The sequence below is a fragment of the Cajanus cajan genome, chromosome 3 (genome assembly GCF_000230855.2).
Source record: "Cajanus cajan strain Asha chromosome 3, NIPB_CcT2T_4, whole genome shotgun sequence".
NCBI lineage: Eukaryota > Viridiplantae > Streptophyta > Magnoliopsida > Fabales > Fabaceae > Cajanus > Cajanus cajan.
In genome coordinates this window covers 25039134-25051281 of record NC_138519.1, presented here as the reverse complement: position 1 = coordinate 25051281, position 12148 = coordinate 25039134, and the positions used below count along the sequence as shown (strand labels likewise).

At 32.4% G+C, this 12148-nt stretch overlaps 1 protein-coding gene across 4 annotated transcripts; it reads right to left on the bottom strand.

The window, feature by feature from the left end:
* Nucleotides 1-3944: 3944 nt before the first annotated feature.
* On the bottom strand, nt 3945-11680 carry LOC109818370 (uncharacterized). 4 transcript variants are annotated; one of them, XM_083070715.1, is made up of 9 exons: nt 11255-11680; nt 9541-9650; nt 9102-9170; nt 8829-8944; nt 8685-8739; nt 6873-6993; nt 6533-6580; nt 6243-6337; nt 3945-4361 (listed from the first exon to the last, which is right to left on the bottom strand). In XM_083070715.1, the coding sequence occupies exons 1-9, from the start codon at nt 11325-11327 to the stop codon at nt 4359-4361; spliced, it is 690 nt and encodes a 229-aa protein (XP_082926841.1). In that variant the 5' UTR covers nt 11328-11680; the 3' UTR covers nt 3945-4358. The 4 variants fall into 4 exon arrangements, with proteins under 4 accessions (XP_082926841.1, XP_082926839.1, XP_082926838.1 ...); XM_083070713.1 differs by having other exon boundaries at nt 3945-4365; nt 6873-6981; nt 11255-11678; XM_083070712.1 differs by having other exon boundaries at nt 3945-4365; nt 11255-11668.
* Between the last annotated feature and the right edge of the window lie 468 nt (nt 11681-12148).

The following is a 12148-nucleotide window of genomic DNA, read 5'->3' as shown; positions in this document are numbered from 1 at the left end:
TTTATTTTTGATTAAGAAATTTTTAAAAAAAAAATATTTTAAATTTGTAACCAAACAAGTTTTAGACTAAAATGTAAAATTTATAAACTTATAAGACTAAAAAAACACAAATAATATATATAGAAACTAAAATGAAATATTTGTATTTAAAAGGACTAAAAAGTAGAGTTAATAAAACTATAGAATCAAAAAAAAAATCTGAATAGTAAATTTTAAATAGGTTTAAAGATAATTTTCGTTCTTGTAATTTTTTTTTTTTTTCATTTTTAGTTCCTTTAAATTTTTTGTTGTTATTTCATTCCTAACCTTTTACAATATTTCAAAATACTATCAAATTCCATTAAAAAAAATTCTTTGTGGAAAATAAAATACACATTATATTTGTTATATTTCACCATTTTCACATAGGTAAATTGATTTTAATTTCTTTTAGACAAAACTTTAAAATGCACTTCACTTCAATGCACCTAAACCAACACCTTCATCCTTACGGTTATGTTTCCCTTCTCCAATCCAAATTTGACACCACAAATCCTAAACTTCCTAATCTCAACCCCAATCCCACTGATGAGGAGTAGCTTCTCACAATCTGCGATCTTGACAACAATGTTGAGTTTGTCCTCGATAAACACTAAAGGCAATTGCCATCGATTGCCACCACACTATGAAGGAGTTCAATCTCACTCTTAGCTACTCATTCATCTTGCAAGAGCTCATGTGTTGTCACAATGTCCACGACTCCATTGGCGTTATTGCTAAAATTGCCTTCTCCAAGACTAAGGAACCGTGACAATTGGCTCAGGACATTAAGATCATTGCCACCTATTGCAACAGTAGCAATTAGTGAAACACTTCATCTAAGAAGGGAGGTTGACGGTTTAGCTTTGTCATCGACGACAGCCAAGACGTGAAGTTCCACGACCCAGAGAGGATGTTCATGAAGAGTATAATGAAATGACAACAATGAAATTTATTTTGAAATTTTGTCTAAAAAAGATTAAAATTAATTTACCTAGGATAATAAAGTAGAATATAACAAATATAATATGTATTTTTTAAGTCGCATAAGACTTTTTTTAATGGGAGTTGATGACAAGGACTATTTTTCAAATGTTATAAAAGATTAGGAATGAAATTGTTAAAAAAAATTACAGAGAGTAAATGTGAAAAAAGGAAAAATTATAGAGATGAAAATTATAATTAAGCCTTTCAAATATAATTATATGTTTTTAAAAAGTATCATTTTGTCTTAGTTGTGGACATAGTCACTTCCAAATTAGCAGGATGGAATAGTCACCACCAAAATTAATTTTTTATGGCAATTAATTTATTATTTAGCGGCCGTATAAATGACCATTGTTTTTACCAACATTTAAATAAAGGCTAGTGTATCCAGTGTCGCTAATACTATTACCGACATTTATATAAAATGCTGGTAAAGATATACTAAATTGTTAGAAAAACTTATTTTTTTTAGTGGCAATTCTAGTAGCCATTTTAAATGCTATTAAAAGTTAATTTTTTTAATTGTCTCCTTTACTTTAAATAATTTATTCCTATAATTTTCTTTTCTAAATTCATAACTTATATACTTTTTTTTTATCTCTACTCGATGTGGGATTTGTAAGATGAGAGTTTTCTTTTATTTATATATTTTTTAATTTATTTTTTTAATTATCTTGTCTCTTAAGAAATGTGAGATTTATAAGGTGAAAGTTGCCTTCTAATTATTTTATAACACTATTGAATTTGGTAATAATGAGTGATTTGACACCAATTTAGAATAGTGAATTAGGAGTCAACCCTATAAAATGAATCTATAAAGTGATAGTTATTACTCACTTATATATTATTTAATTATTTTATCTCTAATCGATGTGAGACTTAAACTTTTTTTAATAAATAATTATCGCTAATAATAAACTTTAGTATAATATAAATATATTTTTAGCGGCTATTATATATTAACCATTAATATTTTTATATATGGCGATAATTAAATTATTTTCATTAAATAATTATCATTAATAATAAATTTTGTTATAGTGAGTAATCATTGATCTCCTTTTGATGATGATGTTCATCCAATTTGGTCCACCCTCAACGACATATAAGACCTTCATAATTCCATTCTCTTTGGTTCGAAGTCTGACACTACTACTTGTCATATCATGAATATCTCTTGGTCCATTTTAGGTTTGGTAGAATTGCTCGTGACTCTGGGTTCTTGAGGTAATGAGACTACACTACTAATGTTAGTCCAGAATTTTATGCCATACACAAAAGCTTAGAGTTAGCTTGGAACCTGTTGATTATGAGTCGGATTCACTTGTAGCTATTAATTCGATTATATAGAATGATGTTAGTTGTCATTCAATAATAGTCATCATCAACCTTTTTAGATCTTTCAAAAACAAGACAGTATAGAGAGACTAACTTGTGTACAAATTCTTTAACTTGTCATGCATGACTCAGTTACGGCTCATGACTAAGTTATTTGACAGAATTATCATTATTTCATTAGCTTGTATATATTGGCTGAAGCCATGAGAATCTCTAGCATTTTTTCCTCTTTTTTTTTTTTGATATAAAGGGGCTAAAAGCCCTTTTCCTCTTATTAATTACTTACAAATAATAATAAATAAATAAATAAATAATAATAATAAAAACTGAAGAGAATATGTCATTATTGTGATATGTTTTGCTAACATTTAAAACTGTTTGGCCTTTAGTTGGTGTGGGAAGCAGAAAGGAACCATAATATCTAGATGGCACACACAAGCAACTGACGCATAACTAAACTAGATAGAACGCAGCCACGCACAACTGCAAACACTACGAGGTCATATTTGTCTCAGACAAATATATTGATAACTGATTGGTGCATGTAATTTTTCCTTCAAAGTGAAGTTGACGTTAAAAAATGACTGATACCACATAGGATTAGAACTAGGAGGCTGACAGTTTCTTGGGACTGATATAGTGATATCTCGTGGAAGTATTTTGCAAAAGACTCATCTTCATTATTAATTTATCATGACCAATTAAATAAATCAAAATTTAAACTTATTGAAGGAAGTAGGAAGAATATATCATTTTAACGTAAAATTTGTTTTAATTTGTCAAAGTTGGATATTTGTCTTTCCAAGTTTTTTTTTTTAAATACTAAAATTCATTATTATAACCAATTAAATCTCAAGTTTAAAAAAATCACCGAAGGAACCAGGAAGAATGTTATATGTTTACATTAAACATTGTGACAAGTAGAACATTTATGTCTTAATAATATTAATGAATTTTTTAGAGTAATTCCGATATAATGTGTAAAATATTTTACAATATTACCTAATAAAAATTAGGTTACAACTTATGGTTATCATTGAAAAAATCCATTAACTTTTCATACATGACTGGGATGGATGACCATGCAACTTTGTTTTCTTCACATTATCAGTACATGCTTTATTAGGTCCCCACTCCTCAATAACAAGTTCGGTTCCTTGATTGGATTATCATCCAAAGTTTAAATCCTCAACTAACACTTCACTCAAGTAGAATTCAAGAAGCTTCACGTGTTTCGTTGGGTCCAACCTATTCTCGAGTTAAAAATATGAAAATTACCAAAAGTAAATTTTGCTTTGAACGTGGAAAATACATGCAATTATTACTTGATATGAAGTAGGTCTAAACATGCTATTAGTCTGGTTGCATAGAACATTCAAGATAACAAAAGGAAGTGTTACCATCACCATCAGGTGTACTATCTTAATCAACTGCTGAAAGATGCAACAACTACGCTTTTATATTTTCATTGCAAATGGATTTGCATCATTGTTTCTATTACTCAAACAAATAAGAAGTATATTAAACAAGGTTAGAAAGATGCAATTCTGAAATACATTACTGCAAGTTGCATTTACCCGTTAATACTGCAAGGAAATATATAGGTAAAGTGGCAAACCGAAAATCATTAATATCTAACACCAAGCAAATTTACATTTCAGCCTCCTGGCAGCATGTCAGCCAACAGTTTCATCTTTCAACTAGACTAAAAGCTTAACTGCTGCATCTCAAACCTTATCGACATCACGTACAAGGCTTTATGCTCACATCGGTTTTACATGTTATAGCTCATTCTTGCTGAAATGTTATTAAAAATGCTGAATTGACAGGAGTGAAAATTATGGTAGAGCATCACATCAAATCATATACAAAAGCTTCTTGCCCAAAAATAGAAGACTGACAGGTTTTTGTGACTGATATCTATCGGGAAAGTAATTTGTATGAGGGTAAATCTTCAAGCCGCGTTATGTCTTCCACTAGAAGCTCTTTCTCTAGCTGACGTCGTGTAGCCTTCATCACTGCCTGTCGAAATATGAAGTAATAGATATATTAGCAGAAGTAACATTTGTTACTATTACGGTAAACTTTTCTACAAGTACTTTGGAAAAAGAAAATTAGGAAAGAAATGTGAAATGAGTTCTTCATAAGCTAAAATTAGCTTGTGCATATACTAATTTGTAAAAACTCTCCTATTAGCTTCTCTAAAATTTAATTTTAAAATTATGTATAAAACAGTTTTACCTTGTGAAAAAACTCTAATATTTTCCTTCATATTTTTTTCTCTTAAAAATACTTCTAAAGAAGATTATCCCAACAAGACCAAAGGATTTGTTTGGGTAAAGTGAGTACTTCTAGAAAAGAAAAATAAACTTCACTATAGCTAAAATTAACTTATACATAAGTTAATTTGTAGAAGTTCTCTCCTTTAACTTCTCCCAAATCCTTTTTTAACTTAAGTATAAGCTAGTTTGAGCTTGTGAAAAAGCATAGTAGTCAATCCCGGATAGCGGAGCGGAGCGGTCCACCCTAAAACTGGGATAGCGGGATGACGCGGAGCGGGATAACCGCTATTTTAATATTAATTTATATATATTAAATAATTAATAATATATATATAAAAGCTAAAAAAAACAAAAAATAATTCTAAATTCATGTATTAAACATTTTTAATAATTAAAAATTCATAGTGAAGTAAACAAAATAAAAAAAAATAAGAAAACAAAATATTTAAGGTCTTATATTAAATTTTTTATTACTTAAAATATTATCTGAATTAATAATAAAGAGAAGTTATTTTCAAAAAAAAATAGTGAAGTAAAAGGCCCTTAATCAAATTAAAAGATAAAATAAAACTTGGCCCATTTGGCCCATTTGGCCTAACCCTAATTATTTTTCCACCTTGAGACTCAAGCAGCCGTCACCGCTCCTCTTAGAAGAAGACAAGACTGTAGATGCTGGAGAAGACTGAGCCACCATCGGAGAAGACTGCGCCGCTGTCGGAGAAGACAACCGCTGTCGGAGAAGACAGCCGCTGTCGGAGAAGACAGCGCCGCTGTCGGAGAAGACAGCACCGCTGTCGGAGAAGACAGCACCGCTGTCGAAGAAGACAGACCGACGAAGATCCGCCGGAAAAAAAAGAGAAGTTTCGTCGCCTACTCGCGATCGCGCCGCCACGCGCCCCTGCTTTCGCGGCCGCTCCGACCGCTCCTTCAAAACGCTCCGCAACAAACTTTTTGAAGCGGCACGGAGCCGCTCCGCTCCGACGCGCCGCGATTGCGGCCGCGACAACCGCTATTGACTAACAAGACCAAAGGATTTGTTTGGGTAAAGTGAGTACTTCTAGAAAAGAAAAATAAACTTCACTATAGCTAAAATTAACTTATACATAAGTTAATTTGTAGAAGTTCTCTCCTTTAACTTCTCCCAAATCCTTTTTTAACTTAAGTATAAGCTAGTTTGAGCTTGTGAAAAAGTTTATTTGGATTTTTATTTTTATTTTTTTCCCTAGTGTTTCTAAAGAAATTTAAATAGACCTACATTAATAGATGGTAACTAGCAATCTAAAGCTAGGAAGTAAATGTCAGCTGCTAAGAAAAACATGAAGTACCCCTCTAAGACACTTAATTTAATCAATGATACATCCCCCTATAACTTCTATGTTAAAAAGGGATCATGACAGTTACCCAATAAAGTACTCCAAGCAGAGTAAATCTTCGCATAATTTTTTTCAAACTAGTCCTCAATTCAGAGATATCTTCAATCTAATTGAAAGATCGATTAGTTTTTCTAGTTCTCTATTCTTGCTCTTCAACCCTTCCTTCTTATCAAACTTCTAACTTAAATTTGCTTGTGCCATAAACTTCTATTTCTACAGCAAGCTGAGGTTATAGAATACGTACATTAAAATCCATATATGAGGCACGCATGGAAAGCCATTGATGATCCATTAGCTTGAAAGTTATGCAATAGAGAAGATCAAAAGCTGACTCATTTTCTGTCAGACAAACAAGAACGCATTTAGTTACTTAAAACAGCGAGCTAGGATAAAATGAAGACTGCAACTAGCAAGTTAAAGCTATAACGTTTAAATAAACCTTTTTAATTTTGACTTAAGTTCCAACCCTCCCTTATCCCCTTCCAAATTCAAGAAAAGTAAAATAACAGATTAAAAGGGGAGAGTTCATGCTACCTGCAAGAAATTTTAGAAAAGTTGCTCCAACCAGATTGCGTGGCTTCACTGTAAAGGCAAAAAGCATATTATTAGAAAACTGTTGCTGATTCAATGTATTCAGATGGTGATAGCAGGTGACTTTTCTTATACCGATTTATGCAAAAGTAAAATGTCAACGTACAAAAATTGAAAGGGCACTTTAAATTTTATGTAGATTCATCATGGGTGCTCTTGGAAATTGACATGACATTATACATAAAGAAAGTTGGCCACACATACACACGCAGCAATCCAAATCTTCATTTGAGACATGATAAAAACAGAGAACAAAGAAGTTATAACAGGAGAAAAAACAAACCTGCTTCAAGATCAAGCATTTGTATCAGCATGTATGTGATGTTAACACCAGCAACTGCAAATGGGTATTCCCACACTGATCGATCTCCTTCCAGCTTTCGTAAAAGATCCTGGAAGGATTTCTAACAAAATAAAAAAAGATATGATAAAGATACATGAATGGAAACAACTGATTAGATTTAAGGTTGGCAGAAAGCTTTTAGTAGTTCTTGGGGATCAAAACAACAATTGATTAACAACAATAAATCAATAGGGTAACAAGGGAGCAGTGACAATGTTTTGTGGAAACCAGTACAAAAACGACTTTAAGGTTAGCTACACCAATAAATTATGGAAGAATAATGTTTTGTGGACACCAAAAGCTAGTCTACACCATGAGAGAAAAAGACACACAAGAGGGAGCAGTGACAATATGATAGGTGATATGATGTTACAAGAAAGAGAGTTAGAGAGAAAACAGACGTGTTAACTGTTAAATAAGTGTTTGTTGAGGTGTCCATGTATCATTGTTGAGTATGGAAGGCCTAAGGGAATTACGAGGATTAGACATGTTCCCTTTTGTAATCTTCAAATTTGTCTTTTTGAAGAAGACTAAGGGAGAGTTGTTTCAGGGTTAATTTCCTTCTCTGCAGATTTATGTGGGGAGAATCTTTTATTATGAGTGTTTTAGGTCATCGCCTCTCCTGTTTTCCTCTGTTACGGACCTTATATATTCATCATTATTTCAGCTGTTTTTTCTTTTAGAAAATATCATTTTCTCTCCAGTAATTCTTACCTCCTAGATAATTATACTACTACTTTTTCTATCCAAAAAAGAATCTAGATGAGCCCTGGAAGACTACAATATGTCAAGATAAATATCAAGACCTAAAAACAAAATAGACAACTGTTCATTAGAATGAAAGAAAGCAAGATACTAATATGACTTGATAAATATCAAGTCTACATTGATCCTGGGCCCGGATATTATTGGTGAATAGTGGAGTAAAGTTTACCACTGACTTGCATGACATCATATTTTAGAGACATTGTTAAAGTAGGTGTAATTTAAAAGAAAGGCCATGGCAAAAATACATATCAAATAATTTAAACACCATTATTGTCTACTAGTAAGAAAAGAGGCACAATTTATTTTTGAAGGAATTTTGAAAGAAGATGATTTATGATAGATCCCTATGGCGTCGTTTGATCCATATAGCCGACCCCACCTAGTGGGATAAAGGCTTGGTTGTTGTTGTTGTTGTTTGAAAGAAGATGATTGTTAAATCTACGGGTAATAGTGTCCAATACAAAAATGGAAATCAAAAGGATAGTTACCAAAACTTATCCCCTTTATAATAGGTATATAGATAATGCAATCTCACTTGCTAGACCCTTTCTATCAAAGACAGCAAGAGAATATACTAATATGGCCACAATTCTTCTATCACGGAGAAAGTTCAAACACAAGAATTTTCTTTAGATCTACACGGACATTTTGCTAAATTATTGAGTAGACTTCATTTCCTACATCACGATTTACGCTTCATCTGAAAACATCACTATGAATGGGAAATACTTATTCTTCAAAAATCAATTCCCACCAACAACACTATATCTAGTTATCTACAGAAGTCCCTTTCAATATTAGAAACTCAAGGCTTCTTCTGGAAGAAATACTAATACAATTTCCCTGTTACTTTCTCTGGCTGTTAGGATAAGTTGTCACTCATAACATCAGGTTTTCCATTCTAAACTTTAATTTTGGTCAACATAAGTCATCTATTCATTACAAAATCAGACAAGAGTGAACAAACGAATAAAGAAATCTTACCGGGAAATTCCTAGCAAAGAAAAGAAAATTCTCGAGTGATATAAAACCACCACCCCTGCCAAATATATAGAGAAAATCATTAACAAAATTAGCTGGAATGAGCTCTAGATTTGGCAGTGAAAAGAAAATGAGGACAATATCTACCTAAAGTCTGTTGATGGATCTTTCCCTTGCCAGCCCATTTCCTTCCACTGCTCAGATATCAAGCCATGAAGTTCTTCTTCTGGAAATGCAGCATTCCACAAAGCCCTAAGGGCTTCCTAAATATGTAATTACAGCCTTGAGAGATTGAAGATTGCACATACAGTAATAAGCCAGCAACAACACGTAAAGTTATGAGTACATAGGTTGAAGCGTACATCATAACAGTTGCCACATTGCTTACACAGACTTGAAGAATATCGATAAAAAAGATACCTGGTGCTCAATTATAGAACTATCATATGGAACATCTATACGTCTCTGTATCCTCTGCAAGCATTCCTCCTAATAATTGGAAATTCAACACGATGGGAATTTGTTGTGGTTTAATACTATAATTATCAACAATATTTAACAGGAAAAATTAAGTAGAAAGTGTTCCACAATTTCATATGATAGAGGGAGCTCAACTATCTTGGCACCACTAACCACAACAGTGCTAGTCAAGATTCCCTCCTACAAATAGATTTTCTGGCACTCCCAAACCATGCACAAGATATGGATCATAAACAAGAATAAAAAGCATATAACCAGAAATACAATTTAACACTAGGCTAGTTATTTGGTAATAAGACAGATCATCCAATACAAATCTAAATTGCAAAACGCTTATATTGCAAAAGTGCTGCTTTAGTGATGATGTACAAAAAAATACCTGGGCTAGTGTTAAATCAAAAGAGTTAGAAGCATCACTATCTCTTCTTTGTACGCAGACACAAGACAGACCTCGACCAAGCCATGCAGCTGACCCTGCCACAACCTCAGCTGTAACAAAACAAAATTGCCATCAATGAAGATTCTACCCTTTTTTTTTTTCTTTTGCTACATATTTCTTCATAAGGTAATGGACCAACAAGCAGTGTTTCAAACAACACGAAAAGTGGCAGCATTATATATTTTTTCTAAACAGTTTGCACAATTTACAATTTATTGTAATCAAATCCTCATAAACATAACTGGAAAACATTAAAATAATACTAAATCATGTAAAAGCCCCCCATACCATCTCCTCTGACTACAGTCCCTTATGGGCTGTAATCTGTATACAAATTACAATTCCAGGGCAGAAGACACAATCTGCCAACCATTCTTTAGGGAGTGTTCCAAAAAGCTTATCCACAACTTATTTAGGTTTATGTTATGACACAAGTATTTGAAGGAATTTATGAAAATAACTTCTGATATATTCATAAAACTGTTTTCACTTTTCAACTTATTTCAACAAGTTCTCCGGGATGACTTCTCAAGACCAGCTAACAACAAACAGTTTAACTCTTTTTCCTCTTCAATCATCGAAACAACTAGCACATAACTGCTTATTTATAAACACTCGTGTTAAGTGGATAAACTTTTCTAGAAACACTTATATGTAAAGAAAATAATAAAGAAAAATGAATTGAGCTTCTACCATAAGTAAAATCAAATTTTTATGCAACTTAACTTTTATTGAAGCTCTATCATCTAGCTTCTCAAAAAACTGAGGTATATAAGTCAATTCATTTTAACTTCTTATTTTGAATTCAGAAGTGCTTCTGAAAAATCTTATCCAAACAGGACCTTATTCAATAAGCTGTTAATTATGCTAATTACCTAAATGCATCCTTAACAATTAACAAGTACTCTTTCTGTTCCCAATACACCAATCCATAAACTAAGGCTATACCTGGATGTGGACCCACATGCCACACCATCCCTCAAACAAAGAAACACACACACACACACATTAAAACCCAAAATAATAATTAAAAAAAAAAAAAAAAAAAACCAACGCAGCATCGCTTAATCATACAAGCCCTCCACGTTGCTTTATTCAGAATTTTCAATACACTCCATCGACACGAGCTTCAAACACAACACGTGAAGAGCATTTGCCATAACATGATAAATTCCGCAAACGCTAGATCTACGGGGACAACCCTCACGGTGATAAAGCAACGTCCGAATTTGTATCAGTGAAAATCAAAATTACACAAAAAATAAATAAATAAATAATAAAAGATATTGAATAAACAAAATTAATTCACCCACCAATGCAATTAAGAATAGCAGCAAACATGACGCAACTCGGGTTACGAATCGGCCTGTCATAAAACGGTTCGATCTCGATCCCGGTCCATATATATAATATTTAATTAATAATAATAATACTAATAATAATAATATATTCTATATATCATTATTATTAAGAAAAAGAGAGAGAAAAGTAACAGGAGGTGGTACAAGTACAACAACTATTGCGAAAGTGAGCAACAAAAAAAAAAAAAAAGGAGAGAGAGAAGAGAAGCGAAAATGACGAAGGAAAAAACAAAATAACGGAGAAAATTCTTCGCAATTTCGCTAATTTTAATTTGTTCGGAGAAAAAAAATACCAGAATTCGAATGGCACGTTTCTCCTTGGGGAATTCTCCTAACAGCGACGAATGAGCTTCCTCTATCGTCCATTTTCTCTTCTCTTTCTTTCACGATAACAACAACAACAACAACAGCATCTGCTACTATTGCATCGTCGTCGTGGCCAACGGCGAACGGAATCTCGCGTTTCGATCGGAAGAAACCGAAACGCGAACGGAAAGCGTGGAACGACGAAGATCTGAGGGAGTGGAGAAGGACGGTTACAGTTACAGAAGGAGGTGCGTTGCGAGAGGGAGAGAGAGTGTATTACTGTGTTTTGCGTTTTGGTTATGGCGTTGGCGTTTTGCTAAGATTTAGAGAGAGAGGGAGGGAGTGCCTGGTTGTGGAAAACTAGAAATTAATAATTTTTGAAGGGAAATAACAGTGCTATATATATTTAGTGGCGGCCATTTAGGGAGTTCCAAAACTTATGAGAAAACTCGGCGTTTCGAAATTCGTACGACGCCGGTTTATCATTTGGATTTAATTATGGTCAAAGTTGCAATAAATACTTTTTTATTTTTTAAAAAGATACAATTTAAAATAAAATAATGATATTTTTATAATATTTTTTATTAAAGAGTATATATATATATATATATATATATATATATATTATATATGTGTTTTTCTTATAAAATAAAGAGAAAAAAATCATATAAATAATTTTTTTTCTTATTTTTTGAACTCTGAATGTTATTTGTCAATTTCTTTATATTGGTACATAAATTTTGATTTGAAATAATGTTTTCATTTCTCTCATAATATTTTAATTATTTTTTTATATTAAACATAAAATTATTGTTCTAACTACTCCAATCTCTTCACATTCAACCACTAGGCTAACCCTATTAGTTCTTTATTGAAAGAGT

Coding starts and splice junctions, on each gene's coding strand:
- LOC109818370 (XM_083070712.1), bottom strand. CDS start 11,327: ATGGACGATAGAGGAAGCTCATTCGTCGCTGTTAGGAGAATTCCCCAA. Junction 9,651..11,254: donor AACGTGCCATTCGAATTCTG/GTATTTTTTTTC, acceptor GTTTTGTTACAG/CTGAGGTTGTGGCAGGGTCA. Junction 8,740..8,828: donor GATCCATCAACAGACTTTAG/GTAGATATTGTC, acceptor TATATTTGGCAG/GGGTGGTGGTTTTATATCAC.